This window comes from Calypte anna, chromosome 12, assembly GCF_003957555.1.
Source record: "Calypte anna isolate BGI_N300 chromosome 12, bCalAnn1_v1.p, whole genome shotgun sequence".
In the NCBI taxonomy this organism is placed as follows: domain Eukaryota; kingdom Metazoa; phylum Chordata; class Aves; order Apodiformes; family Trochilidae; genus Calypte; species Calypte anna.
The window spans coordinates 4,227,341-4,249,217 of record NC_044258.1 but is presented as its reverse complement, the minus strand read 5'-3'; the positions used below and the strand labels follow the sequence as shown (position 1 = coordinate 4,249,217).

General features: G+C 49.3%; 1 protein-coding gene across 1 annotated transcript in view; it reads right to left on the bottom strand.

The window, feature by feature from the left end:
• RNF123 (ring finger protein 123) overlaps positions 1 to 21,877 on the bottom strand; it is a 47,581-nt gene that overhangs the window by 14,407 nt on the left and 11,297 nt on the right. The window contains 27 exon segments of the mRNA XM_030458578.1: positions 7,233 to 7,317; positions 7,433 to 7,520; positions 7,731 to 7,818; positions 8,203 to 8,277; positions 9,249 to 9,426; positions 12,165 to 12,272; positions 12,862 to 12,945; positions 13,141 to 13,286; positions 13,639 to 13,837; positions 14,324 to 14,430; positions 15,632 to 15,732; positions 16,195 to 16,268; positions 16,270 to 16,294; positions 16,296 to 16,318; positions 16,991 to 17,089; positions 17,150 to 17,220; positions 17,690 to 17,755; positions 17,758 to 17,782; positions 18,235 to 18,355; positions 18,806 to 18,881; positions 19,080 to 19,146; positions 19,148 to 19,171; positions 20,366 to 20,491; positions 20,617 to 20,678; positions 20,681 to 20,716; positions 21,429 to 21,432; positions 21,534 to 21,648. Of these exon segments, the coding sequence (XP_030314438.1) occupies positions 7,233 to 7,317; positions 7,433 to 7,520; positions 7,731 to 7,818; positions 8,203 to 8,277; positions 9,249 to 9,426; positions 12,165 to 12,272; positions 12,862 to 12,945; positions 13,141 to 13,286; positions 13,639 to 13,837; positions 14,324 to 14,430; positions 15,632 to 15,732; positions 16,195 to 16,268; positions 16,270 to 16,294; positions 16,296 to 16,318; positions 16,991 to 17,089; positions 17,150 to 17,220; positions 17,690 to 17,755; positions 17,758 to 17,782; positions 18,235 to 18,355; positions 18,806 to 18,881; positions 19,080 to 19,146; positions 19,148 to 19,171; positions 20,366 to 20,491; positions 20,617 to 20,678; positions 20,681 to 20,716; positions 21,429 to 21,432; positions 21,534 to 21,648 (2,273 nt within the window).

The following is a 21,877-nucleotide window of genomic DNA, read 5'->3' as shown; positions in this document are numbered from 1 at the left end:
GAGAGCAACAGCTTCAGTGGCCTGGTTCTGGAGCGGCTGTGCGAGCCCTGTCCTGAGCTCAGTAGATGATGGTTTGTGTCTTACAGTTAGCAGAGCTGGCAGAGCCCCCAGCTGGGGTGCCAGGGCCATTCTGAGCAGGGACCTCCCCTGTCAGGGCTCCCAGTGCTTCTTGGAGCCCTGCCTGCTTGCTGTTGTGCACAGGAGGGCTGCCCTGCAGCTCAGCATCCCTCCTGCTCAGCTCTGCAGAGGCCCACTGTCAGCTTAGCATTAACTGCTCCTGATACCAACATGGCAGCAGCTGTCCAGAGCCAGCACAGCCACCCTTGGCCTCACGTGGCCCTGCATGTGTCCAGGTTACATGGTAAATCCCACACCCAGGAGGTTTCTGCATAGACCTGGGGCTGGCTTGGTAGGATCAGACAGAGCTGAGAGTGTTCCTCAGTCATGTTCAACTCAAGCACAGACAAGTCCCCATGGTACATGGCATCTCACTGCTGAGCTTGTTCACAGATGGAGTCAGACCCAGAAGCTGGGGAACACAGTCAGGGTTGTTGGGGCACCTGTCCCCATAGATGGGCAGGGAAAGGAAGGGGACACAAACAGGATGGATGTTTCTCACCAGCTGTCAGTGAGAGGCTCACAAATGCATTCAACACTAAGAGGGAAGAATACCAGAGTTCAAACCACAGGGCTTGGAGAAAGAAACCTGAGCAGATTTAACAAATATAGGGACTTCCTTCCAATCTAACTACTTACCCCCCAACTACTAGAACCTGTAAGTGAGTAAGAGGAGGTGGAAGCTCTGGCAGCACCAGCATGGTGGTGCCCAGAGGAACAAGCTGTGTTGTGACTGCAGAAGCTCTGTGGGGTGGCAACCTGTTTGGAAGGCCAGCACAGGCAAAGGAGAAGCTTGGAGACCTCCAGCACATCCCCATGGATCAAGAAGCAAGGCATAACTACAGGCAGATTTCTAGCTAGGATTAGTAAGTCAAGAGAGGAATGGCAGGAGATCATCTGCTCAGATGGGAAGAGGATAAATTATTCTGTAGATACCCACTAGCCAATGCAAAGCTTCTGTTGTTACAGAGGACATGCTCGTGTCTCAAACTGTATAATCAGTCTGGGCAGACCAGTGCCCCAGCTTTGGTCCTGCCTAAAAGCACATCTTTGGAGGGATTTCATCATAACAAACATCTTTGATGTCCTACTCCCACCAGCAAGTACCTTCCCAGCCCTAGGCTACAAAAGGCTCAGGGACTGTCCAAGCCAGATGTCCTTTGTATGTATTTAGTGGTCCTCAGTGAATTCCTCACCACATCCCCTGAAACTGTAAACCTTTAACATTGAACACGTTCTGGAGAAAGATTTCACAGCTCAGTCAGGTGCAGTGGGAGTATTTCAGATCTGAGCTTGGCTCCTACTTGCTTTATTTGATGATATTTCTTCCCTGCAATAACCTCCTTCTGGTGGGAGACACAGTGAGTTGATGTTTTCCAGCCACTTCCTCCAGCTAGCCTAGGTTTCAGACCTTTACAATAGTCTTTCAAATGGAGCAGCTCCAGCCTGTGCAGTTTCTCATACAGAAACTGTCATGTCTTTGTTTCCTTCACCATTCCTCCCAGAGACTTGCTGGTTCTCCCAGATTTTCTCTGGGGAGATGGAATGGGAAGTGTACGCAGAATCCAAACCACAAGTACAGGGTAGATTTGTACAAAGGCACAATGTGGTTTGGTTTTGTTCTCTGCTCCTTTCCTCATAATTTCTGCTCTGTAATTTGTTCCATTGACTGGCCATCAAGCTGTTATTTCCCAAAAGATGACATTAGGATGACAGTTCAAAGAGAGCCCTTCTGCAAGTATTATAGTACAAGATTGTCAGGAACTTGTTGGTCACAAGTCACAAATGGAAAAGCCCAGGAGTCAACACTGGAGCCCACCCCATTATCTTCTCTATTAGTGATGGATGATGGGGCACAGCACACCCTTATCAAATCTGCAGATAACACTTTGTTCAATGTATTTGAGGCACCCTGGAAAACCTAAGGACTGGGAAAAGAAACAAACATTGTATTCCACAAGGATAAAATTCTGCATCTAGGGAAGAATGACCCAAACTGTCAGTCCTGGTTGGAAAACAGTGCTCTGGGCACCATCCAATAATGGGGTTTTGCAGGATCCTGGCTTGAAGAGGGGCAGGTGAGGGCTCTTGCTACAATTAAGAGTTGAGTGATAGTAGGAAGATGTGCTCACCAGACTGAGGAAAAGTGCCACTGCTTTGCTTGGCCCTGGGGAGGTCACACCTGATATACCATGGCTCTTCTCTCAGCACATGCACAGACAGGTCCCAGGGAGCTCACCCTGCAATCGTTTCTAAGGGTTATGCTCAGCTCACAGCCCCACTGATCTTTAAACTCCTTTTCCCTTCACATTCACCACTCTACACCTGGTGATGCTGAATTCCATCTGTGTTCTCTCCCAGTCTTCCAGAACTGGAAGGTCCTTCCACAAGGCTGAGATTTTGTATTATCTTTTCCCCAGACTTTTAATGTGAAAAAAGTAGGGTTTTTTTTGCTAAAACCTTGCTGGTGAACTAGCTCCCTTCCAGCCTTCAAGTACCAAGCAGTTCAAGGCAAGGATCACCACTCCTCATGGATGAGCTCTGCAGGTTGTTCTGTTGGTCTGTCGCCAAAGCCTCTTTTACAAACTTTTCAAGTCAAGATGACTTGACTTTGACTCAACACAAATTGCTCAACCAAAGACTTCTTCATTTGAAGGCTCTTATGCTTGTAATAACTTGTTTTTCCTGATTTTTAGCCAATGACTATTTCCTCATGGTCTTTTTCCAGTAAGTGGTGTGAATTTGCTCCAAACCTCCAATTCTAGGTTCTTAAATGCTTTCCCTGCTGCTGGCAAAGACCGTGCCAGTCTATAAAAGCATCAAAAAGTAGTTCTTCTTGTCAAACTTCTCCACAGTTATGTAGCATTTTTTTTTAAGGTTTTAAGCTAACATCAGGAAACAGGGTAGTTCTTTGGCTTTTGTTGCTCCTAAGCAGATTCCAAATCCAGAGATGCTCTGATCACTGTTTCCTCCCTGAAAGTGACATAAGGAACCAGCCCTGGATTACAGCAAGAACAGCTATACCCCTTGCATGAGTCCCCAGATCAGGTTCTCCATGGGACAGTCATTAGTGGTATCTAAAAACCTAACGCTGGTGCCACGTTCATCTTCATTTGCAAGATGTTCACACCTTTGTGGAGGCATTTCCACCCACCTCCCTCCCATCCCAGTTACTGCTGCCCTCCTGGCTAGTGACACAGCCCTTACATGTGCCATTTCATACAGAGACATCACTTCACAGGGAGTCTGTGGATACTCAGGAAGTTGCTTTTCTGATCTTGGCAATGGTGTGTCATTAGCATTTCTAAAATTTGTAATTCCTTAATACAAAACCCACTCAATCTTGGCTAAAGGCTTCATTATGGCAGATAAAGATCAGTCATTGGAACAAAATTGGTGGTTTCCAAGGCCAGAAATTATGACCTCAATACATTTAATGTGGGCAATACAGCATGGCCCCAAGTGGCTATAAATATATCTGATGCTTCCACAACAGAAACTTCCCACAAAAACATAGGCAAAATAGTCAGAGGAAAAAAAAAATCCAGGTGGGAGGAAAATAGTGAATGAAAACATAGGGTTCTTCAAGATTATTAGGCAGCCAGAAAGCCCCAGTGCTACAGCAAGCACTTGGGTTAAAAGATTCACTGAGACCAGGATAAAGCAAAGACACCCCTTAAAATGTAAAAGGTAAAGGCAACACAATCAAATATAGACAGAGGTTGATGAAAAAACAGGGAAAAGGAGTAACAGGAGAAGATATAACAGAAACATCCATGACTAACCATGCTACATGCAAAGTTTCAACTATAGGAAAAAATTCTGGCAGAACTATTAAAAAAAGGAGTAACGGGAGAAAGTCCAACAGAAGCAGAGGCCTGATAATAGACAGAGTTAAAAATTAATAAAGCAGACAAAGTGGAAGCCTTCAATAAATGCTCCTGCTAGATAATTGTGAAGAAGCAGGGTCATGTACTTTCATCACAGGAAGATAATTATGTACTTTATCGTTTGCTAATGAACCAAGATTTATAATGGGGCTACTTGTGAGACTTCTTGGTCAGCAGCCCAAGAGAGGCTCTGGATGCTGCAGCATTCACAGAAGAGCTGCGAGCATGCAGGAGGAAAGCCCCAAATGGAGCAGAATCAGAAGAAAAGCAGTTTCACCCAATACTAATCTGAGTTTTCAAAACGATCCATGTGTAAATGTGAGGAAGCTGCTGGGAACAGCCATGGGAGAGGTGAGCAGGGCATGCAGCAATCCAAGACATCTCCAAAGGTGTATTTAGAGAGGAGCAAAGGGGACACTGCAGGGTGAGGCAGGAGGAAACCAAGCTTTTGCTTTTGCTGCCTGCAGGGGATGAGAACTTGAGGTGGTTGAGTGCAAGGCATGAGGACCTCCTAGAGCAAAGCACCGGCAAACAGGCTAATGCAAGTTTTGGCTCTGTGACCAGCAGATTACAGAGGTTTTCTAGACAGCATGAAACTCGCAGCTCTGGAGATGCTAAAAACATGGGAAGAGTAAACATAGGGGCTCACAAAGGAACAAAATCCCCTTCCTGAATAAGACAGAGAGGTTGCACTTTCTTTTCACCATAAAAAAGAACCAAGAATTGAGTTTACCTTAGTACACAAGCACTTTTGAAGAATAAAGTGTTGTAATGCATAGGGTTCTACCCCAGCAGAGAAAGGTGCAGCAGCAGCAATGGAAGACAGAAGATGAGGTTAGGTACATTCCCAACAGGAAAAAGTGATGGATTTATTTCTGAGGGTGAGGAATCACCATCAGAGGGGCTTGGACAGTTCAACTGCCACCAGATGATGCTTTTGATGTTGTAAAATAGAGACAGAGTCTTTCTCTTCTTGAAAGACCTCTTCAGCTTAGACAATTTGCTGGACTTGGGAAGGGGACACAGGTGAATTCTCTGGCCCACACTGCACAACAGCTCAGCTAAATGATTCCATGGTCCTCCCATCCACCCACCCTCCGCTGCTTGATGGATGAGTGGGCAGAAGGCCTGGAGCAGAGAAGCTGCAACCTGAAGCCACCCTGCAGCTCAGGTTAAAACAGGCTGGGCTTGGCACAGGGCTATTGCTGCTGCTGCTGAACTTGCTGTAACAGCACCCACCTCACCTACCAGCCACCATCAAAGCAAAACAAGTTCCTACAGCAGCCACTGAAGAGATCTGAGCCCCCACCTCTGCACAGAGCCCCATCTGCTCTCAGGAGCCAAACTGGAGGCAGAGCCCTGCTTGCATGAGAGCTCTTTGGTGCCAGCAGGGCTAAGGAACCACTTGGAACACGAGGAGGAATATACAGAGCCTTTCTCAGCCTCTCCCCCCTCCCTAAGACAACCCTGGCAGCCATCCCATTGCTCAGGACAAAAGACAGTGTAGGAGATCCTGGGGTCACAACAGCATCCTGGGGTCACAACAGCAACACCAGCATTTCTTCCCCACCTGTAAGGAGTCCTCCAAGCAAGAGACTGGGACAAGGCTGGAGCAGCAAAGAGGCACTCTCCAAGCTCCCTTCAGACTGGCCTGCAGAGGCAGACCCAGACAAGCATGGATTTCTTTAAGCTCAGCAGTTTGTTCTGTGGTCCCTGCCAACACTCGAACTGCAACAAGGTGAGGGCTGATGTGTGGGAAGACAGGGGGGTCATCTTCTCCTTCCCTGGCAGCATTTCAAGGACACCTCTGAGTCCCATGTCCCTCTTCAATTAAATCAGCATTCATTATTGATTTGGTTGTGCCTCAAAATAGCAATCCCAGGAGCAAGTCCCCAGTAGCCAGCCCTGCCTACTCTAGGCTCAGACTCTGCGGAGCCATCCAGACATGGATGGAGAGAGGCCTCAGAAGCTGAGGAACTCTGGTCCAGCTCTCTGGGGTTGGGGGAGCGTGGTCACTGCCCCTCATGTGTTTGTGTGTGCAGTAGAAGGGTGAGGGGACAGGTACAAGGTCCCTTCCAGCATATGTTCCATCATCTTCCAGGAGAAAGAGGGCTGTGGCAGGGCACTGACCCCAAAGGCAACACTGGCAAAAGAGGAGCAAGAGCAGGTCTGAGATGCAGCTTCATAGACTGCCATGTGGGCACCAGTCCCCCAGCACCTCCCAGGGGATAACTTGGGAAAGCCATCACTGTGGGCAGCCCCCTGCTCCCCAAAGAAGGGTCTCTCTAGGCAGAGGAGGGGAAGGAGGGAACTCTCTAAAGCTACTTCACCAGACAGGAGAGGAGAGGGTAACACAACAAACTTACTCTGGAAACTAGCAACAGAGAGATCTCCTGGGCACCCACAGGCAGGAGAGAGAGAAAGAGAACAAGAGTGCTGTTAAAACAGACAGGGAGCTCTCCCCACTGGGCAGGGGTCAGCACACACCTCCACATGCTGCCTCCCCACCTCAGGCTGCAGCAGGCTCTGACCCCAAGCCTGGGGAGGGGGTCTGGCACCTCCAGGAAGAAGGTCTGGCACAAAGCCTTCCCCCTGCAGCAGAGAGGGGTCACAAATGTAACAGGACAAGCCTAGACTCTGCAAGGGTGAAGCTGGGAGATGTTCTTCAGCTCATGAAAGGTACCTTCTCAGCCACAACAGAGCTGAGGAACCCCTCAGTTCAGTGACAGTGCTGAGACCCAAACTGCTGGGACAAAGGCAGGACAGGCTCTGAGATGCCTGATTAAAAGACTCCTTGCTTGCAAAGCTGTTCAGTGCGCTGCCTCCTCAGGCACCCACTCCCTCTCACAGGGTACCCACTGCTTGGCATACTCACCAATTCCTCCCCACAGCAGCTGCTTGCTGCAGACATCAGAGAGCCTTCTCCCAGGCTTACATTTTGTATGAAGCTCTGGTGAGGGCTTCTCAACACTCCCTTGAAGGGCAAAACCCTTTCTAATCCAGCACACAAAAGAGTCACCAGCCAGTGCAGAGAGACTGGGGATGTCCAGGAAAGGTAATTATGGTTGCAAAGGTAAGGCCTGGATATTTGGCCAGGATCTCCCTACTCCAGCAGCCATCTCACCAGCTGGCCTGGCCCATGGTAGAGATGGCTACTAGGGAAGAGGCTTCTCCTCCCTCACCACCCATCATAACCCTGAGTGCCAACCCTTGGGCCCCACTCACTCTGCAGGCTGGGGAGGCTGGCATCCTCAGGCTTGGTTTTCAGCAGGTGTGGGAGCCGGGTGTATCTGTAACCAAAGCCACAGCCCTGGCAAAAGAGGTAAGGAAAGATCTCAGCTGGGTTTTGCTGCTACTGGAAAGTGAAATGCTCATTATCCACCTAGTCCCAGATGGTGAGGGGGACAGGGATACAGAAAGCTCACCCGCCACAGCCTGACGAGGATCCAGTTGGTCTGTGCCCAGGGACGCTGCTCATAGGGAGCCAGGAGGTTCTTCATCATGGAGATCCGCCTGCCAGACAGAGACACAGGTCAGCCACAGAGGCACTGGGGACAGAAGATTAAATAGGACCCACAGAGCTGGGACAGAGCAAAGCCACTGATATAATGGTGAGGGGAGGCTCCCCAGACCAACCCCCACCAACCAACCCTTGGCCCACCTGCTCCCCCACCCTGCCTTGCCACCACCCCAGACCTGTCCCAGCTCCCTGGGAACACTTACTGCTCTTCAGGGATCCTCTCCACAGCACGCAGTGAGTGGGGGTAGCAGACATAGCTGGCTAATGCCTGCATGAGGGAGTCCCGGATATCTGTGGAGGAATGGGATGGGGCTAGGCCAGGACCCAAGGCACACAGCATGCCAAGAACACCACAAACCAGCCCTCACTTACAGAGGTTTGCTGTCCAGCTGACATGGAGAGTGTGCCTGTGCTTGGACAGCTAAGAAACAACCCCAGACTTGACATGCAAGTAGCTGGAACACGAGTCCTGCTCTCAGAAGGGTATCCCAGGTCACATATCTAACCCTGGAGTGGGCAGATGACACCAGACAAGGGCAGTGCCCAGCCCTCCCTCTGTTCATGGAGGCATAAAACACTCAGTAGATTCAGCAAATATATCCCAACAGAAGTCTGGTGAGCCACAGGCTTTGGGACAGGCTAGATGTGCAACACACCACACCAAAGCAGCTTTACCTGTGCCCACGATCCTCGAGTCAGCAAAGTGCTTGGCCAGGATGGCAGCAAGGCGCATCAGGGTCTCCTCATAGCCTGCAAAAAAGGAGAGAGCAGAGGTCATGCCACAGGCCTGATGGGCAGCCCTCTGGCCCCAGTATTTCTGTGGGCACAGCACAGCCTATGGGATTCATTCCTGCTTGCAGTTTTGTCCAGCTGTCTAAACAGACAGCTGGGAAAGCACATTCATCTCCAACAGAGCTGCTTGCCTCAGTCTGCAGTCTAAACCAGTTACCCAGATAAAGATGGAACCATGCAACTGAGTCAGATGGCCAGGGAGAGACGCCTAGTGCAGAAGAGGCTGAGCAACACAAACACCCTCCATCTATGCAGAAAAGCCATATCCAGCCTTCAGAAGTCTGCTTAATTCTGCTGCTCCCTGCCCAGCAGGCACAGCTCCCACCTAATGGATATGAACACTTCAGGTCTGTCTTATTGGTGGGAACAGAAGCTCTTGTTGCCTTCGTAGGCTCTGGAAAGCACAAAACAAATTGCTAAGAGCTTTCACTTAGTCAGGAAAAGCACAGAATGTGCACAGAGGGAATGCACCTGAACACAGATGCTTGGCATCAAGTAGGTGGTCATCTCCGTAGGAACATATTGATATCCCAGAGGGATTCAAAAGCATTCTCAATTCCAGTACTTGTGGCACATCTCCTCCCACCCAGAAACCAGCACACACATTGCTGGGCCAATCACAGCAATTCCAGCATCCAGGCCCATCCCTGATGCCTCCATGGAAACAAATTCCATAGCTGCCCATGATTTTCACTTCAGGCACAGGACAGGCTCCCTGCCTGAGCACAGTCATGGCCACAGCTCACCAGCAGATACCTACTGGAGGAACTGCCCTGAGCACCTGCCCCTCAGCACACAGCATGGTGTAGCACATCACAACAGGGAGAGAACACAGAAGGGACAATGCCCAACTACCACTTCACCATAAGGTTATGGCTTTATTTGGACCTGATCAGGCCAGAATTAGCAAGGTCACCGCATCCCTTTACCTGGAAGTTCCTCCATGCTGTTTACAGGGCTGAAGTAGTTCTTGAGTGCACTGTAGCTGTTCATAGCCACACTGAGGTAGAACTCTGGCATGAAGGCAAACAGGGAGCCCGTTCTGTCGCCGTGCTCGATGGTGCGGATGCACACTCGCAGCAGCCAATATATATCCTGCATCTTCTCCTACCAAGAGAGAACACAACCAGCCCCGTTCAGCTTTGTCCTGCTTCTTCTTTGGAGAAACACAACAGACAGCACCATGCTTAGACCTCAGTGGTCTGAAATGTTCCTCAAACTCCTGTTCTCAGCTCATTAACTACATCCATGCCATTGGGTCCTTTCATAGAGCCACAGACACATCAGGTGGAAGGAGCAATCAGAGATGTCTACATCAACATCAAGCCCAGAGCAAGACCATCACCAATGTGTCATCAGACCATCTATGGCTCTGTCTCACTGAGCCTTGAAGCCCTACAAGAACTATTACTTTGCTCTCTCAGGCCTGATCACAGAAAAGGAATAAAAAGTAGTTTTTATTCCAAGTACACTGGTTAAAGAAAGGCAGACACTAGCATAAACCCAGCATAAATCTTCTGAGAAGAGAGCTGGTCCTTTGTAGGAATTAAATGGGAACAGGCCAACTCACATCGTTGCAATAGGCAGCCACAGCCTTATGGATTCAGTGCCAGCCATTCAACCAGACTTACTGTTCCTGTTTCTCTTGCTTCTCTAAGCAGAACTCAGGGGGTCCTAAATTAAAACCAGGAAATTTAAGGACATCTACAATAACCTTAAGCTACAAAAATCTGTACCAACAGAGCCATATAAAGAGGAAATATTACTGCATATCCTGCAATGCCAAGAAATATCATAAGCAACAGCAATTTGCATAAAACCAGAAGACGGTTACATTTCTAATTAAAAAAATTGAAATCAGAGGTGCAGATAAGTAATTTCATTTGCTTACTGGATTTTCTAGAGTATGTAGCTACCATCTTTAGGAGATTAACATGGGTTTGTTATGTAAAGGAGGCTGAACTAGTGTAAATCAACTAAACTGACTGAAAATCATCTTTATCTTGACACCAACACACATCTCAGCTCAACTGTTGCTTTCAGGGTAAAAAGCAATTCTGCAGACAAGTAAAGAAAGCTGTGTTTGGTTTTATTAAAACCTGATAACCTCAAAACATCATCTCAGGTATTGCCAAGCTTGAAGAGAGCCTACACCAATAGGATACACAGATGTAATTACCCACAGTGTGATGGATAAATAGAGTGTTGTAATAAAATAAGCTGAAACGGTCTTCCCACAGGAATGCTTTGAAGGCAGGATTATTTACTGCAAAACTAAGAGTTTCTAAGCTGTAGTGCTCCCTTTCGTCTAACCTTGAATCCCTCAGCTCAGAATAAACTGGTGACTTGATTTCCCTGAGGAAGGAGAACCCTCTACTGTGTTCTGACACCTCACCACAGAGCAGGACTTCACCTCCAGACTGAGCCAGTGTTTTTCTCTCCATCAGCACCAGCAGTGCCTGCAATGCTCATGCAGATGTGTCCCTCCACTGCACACAAGTCCCAGGGACACAAATGTCCTGAGCAGATGTCACCAGTGGGAAACTGTAGGCACCTGTGACAGCCGTGAGACAGAGCCCTGGAGGGACCAGCAGTATGGACAAGATTCTCCATGCAGCCACAGTCCTCTCCAGAGCAGTTTGCTTGGCTCCTAGGGACATTTCACAGCCCAAGCCAGTGAGTGGTCTGCTCTCCCTGCTGCCAGTCAGGAGCACAGCCTGGGGGGAGAAGGCTGTAACCTTCACTCCCAGGTGCTGCTTCTTCATCCAGCAAGGTGACACTCATCCAGCAAGGTGACACTCATCCAGAAAGGTGACACTCATCCAGAAAAATGATCCCGCACTCCTGACAGGAGGCAGGTACCTGTGGTTCACATGACAATAGATCATCTAGAGATGGGAATAGTATCTCTCCATGGGGGGATGGCAGAGGTCCCTGCAAACCACTGGTAATGCCTCTCAGCCTTTCAAGAGCAGACCAGGAAGAGAGGTTTTTGTTTTCTCGCAAGCCAGGGCTATGCTAATGCAGCTGGAGAGCTACTGCAGCACAGCCCTGTGCCTTTCAGCCTTGCTTGGCATGAGCACAGAGCACAGGAGTCAGGCTCAGCCACTGCAGCTCTGCCAGATGCACTCACAGGAACCACCACTCTCCCCCTCTCTGTATCCTTAGGACACAGGCAGAGACCCTGCTGCCACCATATCTTTGGGAAAAATGTGTCTTCTTCCCCAGCAGAAAAAAGCTACAAATGGAGATGGGGCGAGGCAATGTGCAAAGGAAGACAGGAATAGGAGCTCAGCTGAGTGTAACAGCAAAACTGCTCACCACAAAGCAGACTTGAGACTTTATCCTGGAAAATGGTGAACACAGGAAAAAAGGTACAACCTGTGCAGTCAGTCATTGTGCTGATAAATGCAGAATGCACTCTTTTATGTGTGGGAACCTACTGAAGAAGGGGAGACACCTGAAGAAAATATTTCAGGAAGAGCAGCAGTAGCTCGACCTGCTCGTGATGCACAGCACAACTCAGGAAAATGGCTCCCAGTAGCCTCTGTGCTCCAAAAGAGTCCCAAGAACTGAATCTCCCTTTGACCTGCACCCTCGTGTCCATGGTGCAGAGGCCTGATGCCCCAAGAGAAAGACTACAGAACAGATTGGGCTGTGTACTAACAAACACTATGGCACCAAGGCTGGACAGGATGAGGGACAGGTCTAGGAAGGAATCTGTGATGCCCATGAAAGGAACAGCAAGACCCACAGATCACCAGCATTGCTCCAGCACCAGGAAAAATGACCCTTGTGACACGTGAGCCGAGCAGCACAGAGAGGCTCATTATGCTCCTACCTACCTTTGAATAAATGGTGACATTTATCCAGGCCAGACGTCGGCTTAGGTGATTGAGCTTCTCAGAGAAGACCTTTTGGCTCTTCAACAGTTCCTCATGAATGTCTCTTCTCTGAAAAGAGAGCAGAGATGCGAGGGCAGTTGTCACTGCCATTTATAGCATCCTTTTTCAGAGCTGGACAAACAGTGCAAAAGCAAACACTCCCTTGGGGCTAGCTAGGGAGTACTGGCAGGAGGGAAAGGGATCAGCAGCTTTTCTGCAGAGGGAGCGGTAATCAGCAGGCGCTGGTCCAGCATGGGCAGCAGCTTTAGGGTCAGCTACTGTCAGATACTTTTTCAATGCATCATCAGATACACTCAGCTTCCAGCAGCTGGAATAGGACAGATGTGCCTCAGCCCAGCACTGGAGGGTCCCCACTCCAAGAGACTGGCTCCAAGGTGTCTGCAGCACATGGAGGTTTGCAAGATGTCCCAGCTTGTCTGGGAGAAGCCAAAGCTGTTGCTTCAGTCCCCCATTCCTTGAGGCAGTGGTACAATGGGTTGGCACAGTATGAAAGGCAGCTGCTAGCTCCAGGCATGGGTTCCTAGCCCAGTCAAAACACTGTCTGCTCCAAGGCTAGAAATCACCCACTGAGCTTTGTCCTTTCTGCCAGCTATTGAGACTCTACCAGAAAAGGAAGACAGGAGTCCAGAGAACTTACCCTCTTTGGGCAGCGGCTGATTTTCTCCTCTGTGTCTTTCAGTGCCATGGCATATTCATTCACATCATCTGACACACCAACCATCTGAAAATCAAGCAGATTCCAACCATAAGCGAGGGTATTTTTTTCCCTAGACACATAAGCATGCAACCAGATCCCTCCTAAGGGTTGGGAAGAGAAGGAAAGGGCACACACAGTCACTAAACAAGCAGAAAACAGAGCCAGTGTAGAAGAATGGTGGATGGGGGAATGGATTCCTGCACAGCACCCACCACTTACCTTCCCAAGCTGCTGGTGGACACTGAGGTTGTACATCATCACTATCCCATCCAGGATTTCCAGGAGGGAGTTCTCTGTGATGGGCTGGTCTGGCTCCTCTGGGGGTCTGCCCAGTAAAAGACCTTCATTTCCATGGCTGCCTTCAACTGCAATGCACCACCAAGACAGGAGAGAAGCTCTAAGCAAAGCATTTTTGGCACCTCTGCTTCTGCCTGCACCTCTCTGAAGCCAAAGACTTCCTTGTGAAGTCTTGCTCCACTTGCAGGAACCAAGGCAGCACCTCCTTAAATGCAGAGAGTGACAGCATCACCAGTATCATGTTCAGGATGACTAAGTGGTTAACTGTGGACTTGTGGGTGTCAGCACACCCTAAGAAGCAAGGAGCAATGCTGGCAGTTAGTAAACTGCACTCCTCTTGGGAGTACTGGGGGCTGGAAGGCACGCACCATCCTCCCAGAAATCACCTGGGCCACGCCAGTACACAGCAGGAGTACTCACTGTCCTCCTCTGTCCGCTGCTCCACGCTTAACGTGCGCACTTTGATCTTCTCCAGGGCACCAAGAGGCCTCCTTGGGTTCATCAGACTGACGGCTGCCGTGCTGAGGAACCGGTTGGCACGGCCCAGAGTGGGAGAGCTGAGCCAACCAGGTCTGGCCAGGGCTCCACCAATGGCCAGCGCAGCAGAGGGACGCTGAGACTGAAAGGAAACCAAGGGAGAAACAATTCTAATTGTCTGGCTGCCCACTGTTCTTCCCTTGTACCTGCAAGGATGTTGGTAGAGATGCACAGTGGTCACTAGGTGAGCAGATACCCTTCCTACCATGGCTGGGCCAGCAACACGTTAGCAAGTGGATATTCCTTCCTCTCAGGGCGTGTGTCAGGTACAACCATAAGATTTGCACAGCAAGACACTGTTCTGTTTGTCCTGCACGCTCCCAAATGCAAGCACCAAGAGCAACCACAGAGGGAAATGGGCACAGGGGGTAGCAAGAAAGTGAAGAAAATTTTGCTGTTCCAGCTTGGTGCTTCCAGGACCTTGCTGCTCTCCCGTGACCCTCATGAAAGTGCAACTATTTATCTGGTTGACCACAGAGTCCTGACCCAGACACTCCCTTCCTCTAAAGTAAAGCTTTTCTAGCCAGTGGCTGAGCTTGCTGTTCCCACAGGTGGATACATGGCTCACCTGTGCTGCTGATGTTGCAGATTCCTCATCTTCATCAAGATCATCCATAGTCACAGCCTGCAACTCTGCAGGGTCAATCAGGACATTGGCTTTTGCAGCTAGGTCATCTGCAGAGAGCATACCAAAGCAGCTGTGAAGGCAGGAGTCACCCCTCACTTCCCATAGGGCAGCCCACGGCTCATCCTCTTTCCTGCTTCTCAGCAGCCAAGAAGCAGCCAGCAAAGTTGGATGCTGCAGCAGAGCAAGCTCACCTTCCCCCCCAGCCTCTTTAGGTGGAACAGGTTTGCCCTTGCTAAGGCAGCAGAAACTGAGCAATGACGAGTGCTGCTCACCCAGGGCCTGTTCTGTTTGTGCTCCTACCAGTAACAAACAGAGTAACGAAGGAACCAGGAGACAACTGCCAGAGACAAACTGAACTAGCACAGGAAAGGAGTCTCAGGGCCTTAGGCCATTTTTTAAGTCTCCAGTTCTTCAATACTGTCCTGGGAGATGTCCCTAGGTCACTAAGACTGAGACTCGGACTAGAAATTGTTCTCAGTCCAGAGGAAGGCCATGCTGACAGCTATGCTGTGCAAAGCCTGGAATATGTGTCCTCTAGACCATAGCCCCATCTTTAAAGCTGGCCAGGAAGATCTTGGTGAGAGACCAGGGGAGATTACATGGTTCTCGAGTTAAGCAACCTAATTTTGAACAATCAAGGATCAAATTGAGACCAGGAAAATGGTCCTAATCTTGCAAACACAGTGGGAAAGGAAAGATCTGAGCCAAAGGCAATGCCCTATAAGCCAGAAACTAGAGACAAACCAAGTCTGACCAAACAGTAAGGGTTTCCTAACCCTTCCAAAAGGGAGGCTTTGTAAGCTTGGTGCCAGAGTAGTGTGCTACAGAGAAACACACTGTGGCTGCAGCATATCCACAAGGCAACTAATGCTTGCCCAAAGTGGTGTAGCAAGTAAATTCTTCACATCCTTCAAACCCAGCAGAGCCAGGCTGATGGTCAGGGTTTTGACAGCTCCCAGCCCTCATCTGTGCTGTAGGAAGAGCACCACACCAGAGGGTATTTCCAGGTTATCCCTTCCTTCCACCAACCAGCCAGAGGCCCCAGTCAAGGACATAATGAATAAACTTTTAACTTAAAGGACATTCTATCCAAGGGGGATGGTGTCTTCTTCAGCAGAACTTGCATCTTATTGAAATTCACCTCTCCTTGAATTTTATCACAATTCATTACCCACAGCTCCCATCCTGGGATGTCTCTTGGGTGAACTCCAGGACTTGGATGCAGTTATTGGAAATGAGAGCACTCACCTTTCAGGGTCTTCTTAAGATGAGACAGGAGACCTCCAAGTCTCTGAAGGTCAAAATAATCCACCTTCCCATTATAGAAGAGCTGAGGAGGGACATATGCTCTGAAGAAGAGAAGATTTGTTTGAGTCCCACACACAGGACCCGACCAGACACGTAAGCTCTCCTAAGACAGACCTCAGGGTCTGTCACTGAGTGTCAACTTTTTTCATCATTAAAGCACAAGCCATTAAGGCAGAGGTGATTTTTACAACAAACCAAGTATTAGATCCACACAGAAACAAGAGCAACATCCTACAGACTCATTATCACCACTGGACTCTGGTCCAGAGCATCCCATGGGAACTAGCAAACAGTAGAGGTGCCCTGTTGCAAGCCCCAGGTCTGGACATTCACTGGAATAGATCTCCACACAGGAACTTCCAGGGTGACTGGGAACTACAGCCACAGTGACAAAAGGCTCAAGCATCCAGGAGAAACAACATTTCCAGCCTCCTGGACAGCACTTCCAGGGAGCAAACCTTGTCTTAACCCCACAGATACTCCAAAGCCTTCTCCCCCCAGGCCTTACCTTCACTGTCAGGGCAGCCGGAGTCCCTCACTTTGTGGCCATCCAGAAGAAACGCAGGGCAGCGATCAGGCCGGTGCAGGAAGCACACCATGTATCAGTGGGCACAACACAGTCAAGTTCTAGGGCAAGAATGAGAGTTTCAGCCAGGGCATGGATGGAAAGTTCAGCTTATTCCCAGTGGAGCCCACATCGGGCAGGCAGAAATTCTGTGTGCTCAGCCTCTATCATCTTTAGCCTTCCCACTACTGGAGAGAGTGCCAGTTTCCACCTCTAAAAAAGTCATGGGTGCTGAAACGAGATCCACCTGACAAACAGGATGGGTACCACCATGCTTCCACCTTGAAAGATGGGGCTGCTTCATGAACACAGAGATGCAAGTGAAGGGTCTCCTGCAAACAGCAGATGGCTGCTTTCCAAACCTGCAGACCAACACGCCTAGACCCAGGGCCAGAAGGAGTAGTACCCAACCAGGCATTAAAGAGGATGCCAAAATCAGCTGGCCAGTTGTGCCAGAGCACTACATCCATGCTTCCTGAGAGGTTTTAGTAGGATATTCAGCTCCCACCCAAGGCTATTCCCAAATACCACTTTCCCATGAATCACTACACAGGATTTGGATAAGCTACTTGGTTTCTAGCCTCAGATCTTCTCCCTCCTCCCCTCTCCTCACCATCTAGACCTCATTGATCAGTTGGTGTGAGGAGCCTGGCCAAAAGGCCAGAGCTCCCAGCCTGAAGGTGCCAGAGAGCTCTCAGGGTGAGGCTTGGAGGAAAGCTGGCCCTCTGACTTACCCCTCTGTTGCTAGCATTCTCCTGAAGAAACTTGCGGAATTTGTTGAGGAAGATGTATCTGGAGGCTTCCCCTGGCAGGAGGAAAAGCGGATGTTAAACCTACACCTACAGTTCCTGTGATGTGGAGATACTGGAGCAAAAGATCTACAGAGCACTTACCCCTCCTCTGTCTTTGTTGTTCAGGCAAGCAGCCTTCAAATCTGAACCCTGGAGGCCTTCCACCACTCAAAATAGGAGACACATTGCATCAGAAAACAAGCGACTTGAGATGAGGCAACTACCTTCACATTAACTCCCACCCTGCAGCACCCTGTCCCCAGCTCCTCAAGTTGAGGGGGCCCAAGGAGGCACCGGTGACAGTAGAATTGCTAAACCATCATGTGGAGAATTTTCTCCTCTGCCATCCCTAGCAATACAATTCACTGACAGCTGATTAAACACTGTCCCTAAAGGGCAGACTTCAGTGGCTGTCCCATGGTCGGGATGCTGCAAGGTCTCGTACAGTGGGGTCCCAGCACCCCTCCCCACATATGGGCATGGCTGACCCCTGCCTCTGAAGCATGGCCCATCCTGGCAGGAACACAAGCCCGACCGTCAGGTGGTGAAAGGGGTCTGGAAGCAGCTTGAGGCTTGGTCCCCTTGGCTGCACAGAAGGTTTGGGATCCTGGCAATTCCTCTCCTTCCCCACAGACCTTCAATTGCGCTTCTTCAGCCGCTGGCAGCCTCTTTCGTATGCCCGCCGCCTCAGCCTTTCCTCAGCACTCCCTCCTTCACCTCCTTACTCTCCTTGCCCTGGTTGGGGAAAGACATTGATTAGTAAGAGATCACCGCACAGGGAAAATGTCTTGCCAATGGAGAGCAGAAACTCCCTGAAACCAAGTGACAGTGTGTGACTGCAGCTGATAGCAGCTGGGCCTAAAGAGGCCTTCCCAGGCCTTGGAACACTTAATGGTAAGAGATCTTCTGAGGACAAATAATTCAACCCACATTCCTTTGATGCTGTGAGGTTCCTTTCCAAACCTTGTGCCACAGAAAATTGTCCCCTCCCCTGTCAACACACCCAAACATCACCTCTAAGGGTTAACAGAGGCAAGATGTCAATGGACAGACTACAACTCACACAGGTCAGCAGAGCACACCAGTGCTGGAGCTGGAAACATGGGTCATCCAACTCCCTCAGACAGAAAAAATGGGGACAGGGGGCTATAACATTTCTCCACTCTCTTCAGAGGGTGTGCCCTTACTCACCCCTTGGTGAAACGGTTTGGCCACCACGTGGTGGGAATGAGCTCCTGCAAACCAGCCTCCTCAACACGCAGCGGGCTCTTTATGTAGAAGAACACAACTGAACGGAGCACATCAAAGCTGTGGCCAAGTTAAAGCAAGCAACAGGAGTTATGCTGGGAGAAGTACAGAGAATGCTTCCAGAGCTCTAGTAGAGACCCCTTTTCAAAACCACCACTCAAAGCTCTGCAAGACCAGAGACCCCTTTTCCTGAGCCCCACGTAGCTACCACAAGCTGCCCAAATGCTATATTCTTAAAGTCTTTTTGCTCTAGGGACATCAGAGAGGTCAGGCAGACAGGAATGAAGTCCTCTGTGTTAGTAAGATGTGACCTACATGGCACCACTCCCCTCCTCAAAGCAGGACTTTGTAGGGAAATGGTGTCAGGCAGACAGAGGAGACCCAAGAAATTAGAAACAACCTCTGAAAGATAAGGTGGCTTCTGCCACCAGGACCTGCGGATCATTGCAGTCTCCTTGGCTGCACTACTAAGGACAGAGGGACTGAGACTAGAGGAGGCACAAAGGATACAGAACATTGCTGAGTAGATATTTCCTGGATTTCTCATGCTTCAAGACTGCAATGGTGAGCCGGAGGTAGTGAATCTAGGGAAATGGGAGAAGCAACAAGTGACTCCCTCTACACAACAGGACTGCAACTCTCCAAATAGGTAGAGTGTTACAGAATTGCTATCTCTGGATCAAACAACAGCAAAATCCAAACCCATCATGAACCTTTAGCCATGGGGACTAACAGAAGCTGGTTAATCACAGATTCCTGAGGATTCAGAAGTGTAACTCACTTGTTAATCCCAGGTCTGGGATGATGGGGGAGAACCTGTAAGCCCGCAGCAGGGACATCAGAAGCTGCTTTGAGGCACTCATGCACTTCATATTCCTGAGAAAAGTAAGAAATACATTGAACAGCAACCGCTGAAACTGGGAGCAGCTATAGTTCCAGAGCGGGGCCTCAGAAGGAAGCATTCACTTCTAAACTGAAAAAACTGCTGTTCTGAACCTACAGTGTTTGTCCCTCTGACTCCACAAGAGAGGGTCCAAGCAGAAGTTGGTGCCATTGCTTTGCCACAGGCAAAACAAGCTTCTACACTAGTCAAAACAACCAAAAGTCATCTACAAAAAAAAACAGTCCCAGGTCCTATTTACTGGGCGAGTCACCCACCCCTGTGTACTCTGAACCTACCCAACACATAGAGTTGTCAGATGCAACCCAGACAGGAAAGAAGTTACTCTTCTGTAAATGTAATAGTGGAAGAGCTGTCTTTCTCAGTCCAACTCATAGCCAACCAGCAGGATGAGAGCCAACTCTTCTACAAACACAGTAGGCCTGCCAGAGTGTTCAGCTTCACTTCTAAGGGCCTGAGGAGGTCATGATATTTTTCAACTTTTCATGACAGCTGGCTGGGCCAGTACCCATTATCTGTTAAATGCTACTCTACAGGACAGACATGCTGTCCCCAACCAGCTCTCTGGTGGGGATTGGCTCTCTGTAACCACTCCAGCACTCCTAGATTCCCAGGGACTAATAAGTGCTGCCTCAAACAAAGGAGTGACCTCATCCAGCTTCAACAGGATGGGGCACGTGAAGTTGGAGGAGTTTTTTCCCCAACAGTGTGAGGTGGTGACAGCAAAGTGACCATTTGCACCCCAGTCCTGCACACTCTGATCAATCTCTTGGGGCACATGGCAGGCATCACTTAAGAACTCCACAATCACATGAGCATTAAGAACATCCAAGAGACCAACAAATTTCTCACTGATGACTTTAACATTCCCAGAAGCAGGAAGGTATTCAACATGTCCCTTCACCAGTTGAAGAAGCTTAGCAATGCCTTGCTAGCTCTTTGTCAGCGTCACCATTACCACTTACTCTGCATTCAACCCTCCTGGGTGTGAAGCAGCAACCAGATGAGCTAGGTGAAGGGTCGTCTAACACAAAAAAAAGGGATCTTGTCACCAGGAAGGGAAAGAAACTGATCACTACTAGCATTTTCTAGGGACAGTTCATGTCCTCAGCATGTCCCACGGTCACCCTGTGATCCCTGGGGTTGAACCAGCACTGTAATAAACTCACCTCCATAAGAAGCCACATGAGATCCAGTAGCTGCTGAATAAGAGGATGGGCCTCCACTGCCCCTCCTTGCTCAAGGATGCTCAACAGGAAGGTCATAAGCACATCTTCTACCAGGTACACCTTGCACTACAGACAGACAGTCAGGTCAACAGTCCCTCCAAGGCACAGTCACTTCCCAGCAAAAGCTCCCCTTGCAAGCACAGTAGGTGCAAGGCACCTACAGAAACTTTCAACGGGAAGGCAAAACTCACCATGAGAGGAGAGAAATAATTGAAGATGTGTGCCAGTGTAATCAGTACTGTGGGTTCTCCTGCAGCTGCCACATGGATGTGTCCTTCTCCACCAGCTTCCCTCCTGCAATGACAAACCCAAAAAAAACACAGGGCTTGGATCCAGCCCAGTTCACCCATATGAATGAATTGGTGGGCTGGAGCAGCTACTGTTTAGCGTCCTGTGTCTGACTGCACTGAAAACCTTGGATATGGGAATTCTGTCTGGCAAAGCCAGGCCCTTGCCTCTGGAGAGCTGCAGTGCAGTCCAGGTATCAGTACAATCAGCCACATGCAAGCACCTTGACAGTCTGCTTTTCCAAAAGAGTTCAAGTGCACGTGATCGTTTGCAAACAGGGATCCCTACAGAGGAGGTCAGCTAGTACAGCAGGCTGCCAGTCAAGCCAAGACCAGAGCAGATGGTGTTCCTTATGCTTTGGGCATAAACAGATCATCTCTCATCCTAGCACTAAAAAAACGGTTTCTAGCTAAAAGTGCCACAACCAAAACAGTTCTCAAGGCAGATCTGCCAAAATTCACCACATCACTGCACCAGGACATCAGTAAAAAGTTTTGGGTATGGAAATTCTTCTTTAAAGGCTGCAAAATCAAATCCAGCAGTTCTGATCCCAAGTAACATCAGCCCTTGCATCCTAGGAATGAAATTTCATAGGGACTGAGAACAACAAAGCCCACTATGATTTAGCTTCAGTCCTGGAACTATCAGGAGTCTTGCAAGCTAAAGAGCTCCAGGGACACACATGCCCCAGGCAAAAGCATGCAAGCACTGAGACCCTCCTGAGTAAGAATACATCTGAGCTGCCAGCATGTGCCAAGAAGTGCAGAACAGTATTTCCCAGCATGGTGCCCCACAGCCCTGCCCAGTGACATGAGCTTACTGCCACATCTATTCCAATATGGATCACATTCTTCAAGTAGCCCAACAGCTTTCGAGCCTTCACCAGGTCTGCCACGGGAGGATCTTGCAAGGGGCGGTAACCTTCCACTGGATAAGTAGGCAGGTGTTAAGGAAAGATGCAATCTGATCCTTTTGAGATTTCTTTTGTTAGGCTGCACCTATTTCACTTTATACCAGCTCATGCCTGGGTCACAGTTCAAACCACAGTGCCTTCTAAAAGGATGATCAGCCACAAGCTGATCTTATCCCCTCTTCCTCACTACTGCAAGCAGCCAGGACTTTGCACCACGCTCCCGCTCCCACCAGAAAGGCCAAGAGCAGCCT